At 46.3% G+C, this 3,629-nt stretch overlaps 1 protein-coding gene across 1 annotated transcript in view; it reads right to left on the bottom strand.

Moving 5' to 3' along the window:
• Positions 1-1,176: 1,176 nt before the first annotated feature.
• The window catches only part of Rhod (ras homolog family member D), a 14,038-nt gene continuing 11,585 nt past the window's right edge, over positions 1,177-3,629 (bottom strand). Inside the window, exons 4-5 of the mRNA XM_028771257.1 lie at positions 2,168-2,302; positions 1,177-1,766 (exon numbers count right to left, since the gene is read on the bottom strand). Coding sequence (XP_028627090.1) covers positions 1,599-1,766; positions 2,168-2,302 — 303 coding nt within the window. The 3' untranslated portion in view covers positions 1,177-1,598. The remainder of the gene's footprint in view (positions 1,767-2,167; positions 2,303-3,629) is intronic.

The following is a 3,629-nucleotide window of genomic DNA, read 5'->3' as shown; positions in this document are numbered from 1 at the left end:
CTCAAGTTTAGCAATCCAAAAATCCTGAGTTTCCAGCCCTGCAGATTTAAATGCTGGATGTCAGCACCAACTCATTTGCATTACAAGTATCACCCTTACCAGACCCCGTGATCACACTGGCATGAGCAGGTTCCTTAAATTAAATTCTGTGTGTGTGTGTGCACACTGTGTGTACTCCACACTGCACATGTAGAGGAACTTTCAGGAATCAGTTCTTTTCACTTTGTTGAGGCAGTCTCTCTTGTTTCAGTTACACACACACACACACTCATACATACATATATACATACATACATACATACATACATACATACATACATACATACCAAGGCTAGTAAGCCTTTGAGCTTCCAAGAAACTGGGAGATTTTCATGTCTCTGCCACCTATCTTGACATGAGTGCTGAGATGCAGCTTACATTTTATTTATTGAGATAGGTAGGGTTTCTCTGTGTAGCCCTGACTGTCCTGGAACTTACTTTGTAGACCAGGCTGATCATGAACTCAGAGTTCCTCTGCCTCCAGAGTGCTGGGATTAAAGGCTTGGGACACCACCACTGACTTGATTTTATATTTTATGGTGTGTATGTTTTGCCTGATTTTTTTGTGCCTGGTGCCAATGGAGGCCAGAAGATGGCACTGAGTCCCACGTAAAGAAATTACAGGTGATTGTGTGCTACCATGTAGGTGCTGGGAACCAAACCTAGGTCCTTTAGAGGATAACCCAGTACTCTTGATCACTAGCCTCTAGCCTAAACAATTTTTTTTTTTTTTTGGTTTTTCGAGACAGGGTTTCTTTGTGTACTTCTGGCTGTCCTGGAACTCACTCTGTAGACCAGGCTGTCCTCGAACTCAGAAATCCGCCTGCCTCTGCCTCCCAAGTGCTGGGATTAAAGGCGTGCGCCACCACCGCCCGGCAAAAGTGCACATCTTTCATGCCAGGCACCTGCTAAGCTCTTTGCATGTGTTAGTCCTCATGACTTTTACTCATGCTTGATGTAATTTCTGATTGGCCATTTTACAGATGAGGAGGCTGAGGTCTAGAACTTTCTCAAGGTCTTAAAAGTGATAAAGTTAGATTTGGGTCCTAGCAGTTCCACCCTAGGGTCTAGGTGAGTGGGCTTTTTCCTACCTAGTAGTATGTAAAGATGCTTTGAAGCAAGAGTCAGGACACTAAAAACAAGTGATGCCATTTTAGTTGTTACACTTATCAATGGGATGAATAGGATGATCAGGGACGGGGCAGGGTGTTAGCCCAGGCAGGATGGTCTCAGGAACCCTAGGTCCTGTAGGTATAACTCAAGAGAATAGCCAGAAGGTGGCGCCAAATCAGACCACACAGACCCTACTCAGGATGCTGGTCCAGGACTGGGCACAGGGAGTCTATTAATGGTTCCAGAGCTAAGGGTCTGGAAACCCTCTTCCTCAATCCAGGATTCCTCGGTCCAGGGGCCAGGCCTCATTGGAGCCCATCTGTGGATGTGTGGTTCTACCAGCTCAGCCTGGGGACTAGGTCCATCCTAGTCAACAGAGTAGAAGGTCTGCTCCTGGGTCTTTCTCCAGCTGAGTAAACCGGAAGGCAAGGTGGGTTCCAAACCAGTCAGGTGACCACGCAAAAATTCTGGGTAATCCGCCGCCAGAAGTTATGACTGCGACTGCTGAGAGCCACTTCAGCTGCTTCCTGGAAGACGGCTTCCACGTTGTCATGGAGCCGAGCTGAACACTCAAGATAGGCCACTGCTCCCACAGACCTTGCCATATCATGGCCCTGCCAAGGAGCAGTAGAAGCTACTATGAGTTTGGGATGCATTGTGAAACCTACATTTGGTCTTGCTGCATCCCTTTTGGCTATGACAGGAATCTTGAGGACAATAGTGGGAAGTGGGGCTTTTCTAGGGCACCGTCAGTGGGCAACTAATTTGTATGTCTAAAAGAAGAGTCTAAAATCAAATACCACGGACCTCAGGGGTCTCATTTGTGCTATTCATATTACCCATCTGCCCTGTCAGAACCTCCTTGAGTATTCTGGGTTCTGCTTCCAAGTGCTGATTCTTCCTGACTGCCAACATCCTCCCAGACCCCGAGTGTGCTACACATCTAGCACAGTAGAGAAGTATTCTGAGGTTCCCTCCCCAAATGCCTCTCACCCAGGGCTAGCTTCCTACCTACCCTGTGGTAGGTTACAGGCTCCAGTCCTTTCTTCCGCAGCTTGTTCACCAGCACCTTGTCCTTACGCAGGTCTATCTTGCAGCCCACAACAATAATGGGCACTCCCTTGCAGAAATGTGTCACCTCTGGGTACCACTGCAAAGAAAAAGGGTTGTGTGTGAATCACTGGGAGTTCTGACCTTTAGTGGGAAACTCTTTGCTCTATCAGTGTACTCAGGACAGGCTCTCATGTAAAATTTCCCATGCCCTGGTTTGGGATGTAGCTCAGTTAGATAGAGTGTTTAGCATGCCTGAAGCCCTGGATTAGATCAATGGCACTGCATAAACCAGACCTGTAATTGCAGCACTTGGGAAATAAAGGCAGGAAGATCAGAAATTCAAGATCATCTTCAACTACAGAGGGTTCAAGACCTAAGACAATGTCTCAAGGAAACAGGAATGTGTAAATGATTTTTCTTTTTCTCTCCTCTCTTCCTTTTTTTTTTTCTTCTAAGACAGTATTTCTTTGTGTAGCCCTGGCTATCCCAGGCTCACTCTGTAGACCAGGCTGGCCTAGAATCTCCAGAGATCTGACTGCCTCTGCCTCCTGAGTGCTGGGATTTCTCCTGAGTGCTGGGATTAAAGTTGTACGTCACTACCACCCAGCATCTCTCTTTCTCCTTCATTTTTTTTTTTTTTTTGAGACAGGGTCTTTCTACATATACCTGGCTGTCCTAGAATTCACTGTGTAGACTGGAGTGGCCTGAAATTCAGATCCACCTGCCTCTGTCTCCCAGCACTGGGATTGAAGTGTGTGCCACCATCCCTGACTGTAATTTTCTTTTTAAAACAAGGTCAATGTGCATGAGCCTTTTGTCGTCATGTGTATCTGTGGAACATCTGTGCCCGGTTCCCTTGGAGGTAGCAGTGGGCTTCTGATGCCCTAGGACTGGAGTTATAGGCATCTGTGAGCTGCTGTGTGGGTGTTGGGAGTCAAACCCAGTAGAAGAGCAGCCAATGCTCTTAACTGCAGAGCCCCCATGTGTATTTTCATGCCCTACTGGCAGATTCTATAGTTGAACTCATTATAGATGCAGTCAGTAAGACATAGAGGATGACTTATTGTTGGTCACACAGTTGGAAATGGAGGGATCTGAGCCCAGTAGGTGGGGCTCAGAGTCCAGCTTCTCCCTCATCACCAGCAAGGTAAAGGCTTCTTTGGCTACCTTTCAAAATAGGCCAAATATGCATTTATTTAAAAGTAACTAAGCTAGATATAGTGGCACAGAGCTTTAATATCATAACTTGGGAGGCAGAAGTAGGAGGATTTCTGTGAGTTTAAGGTTAGCCTGTTTTGTTAGCCTGGTCTACACAGTGAATTCCAGGATAGCCAGGGTTAGGCAAAAAGATTTTGTCTCAAAAAAATAAATAAATGAAGAGAGAGAGAGAGAGAGAGAGAGAGAGAGAGAGAGAGAGAGAGAGA

This window comes from Grammomys surdaster, unplaced genomic scaffold, assembly GCF_004785775.1.
Source record: "Grammomys surdaster isolate TR1022 unplaced genomic scaffold, NIH_TR_1.0 205, whole genome shotgun sequence".
NCBI lineage: Eukaryota > Metazoa > Chordata > Mammalia > Rodentia > Muridae > Grammomys > Grammomys surdaster.
Note: the sequence above shows the minus strand (reverse complement) of the source record. Positions and strands in the feature narration are given on the sequence as shown.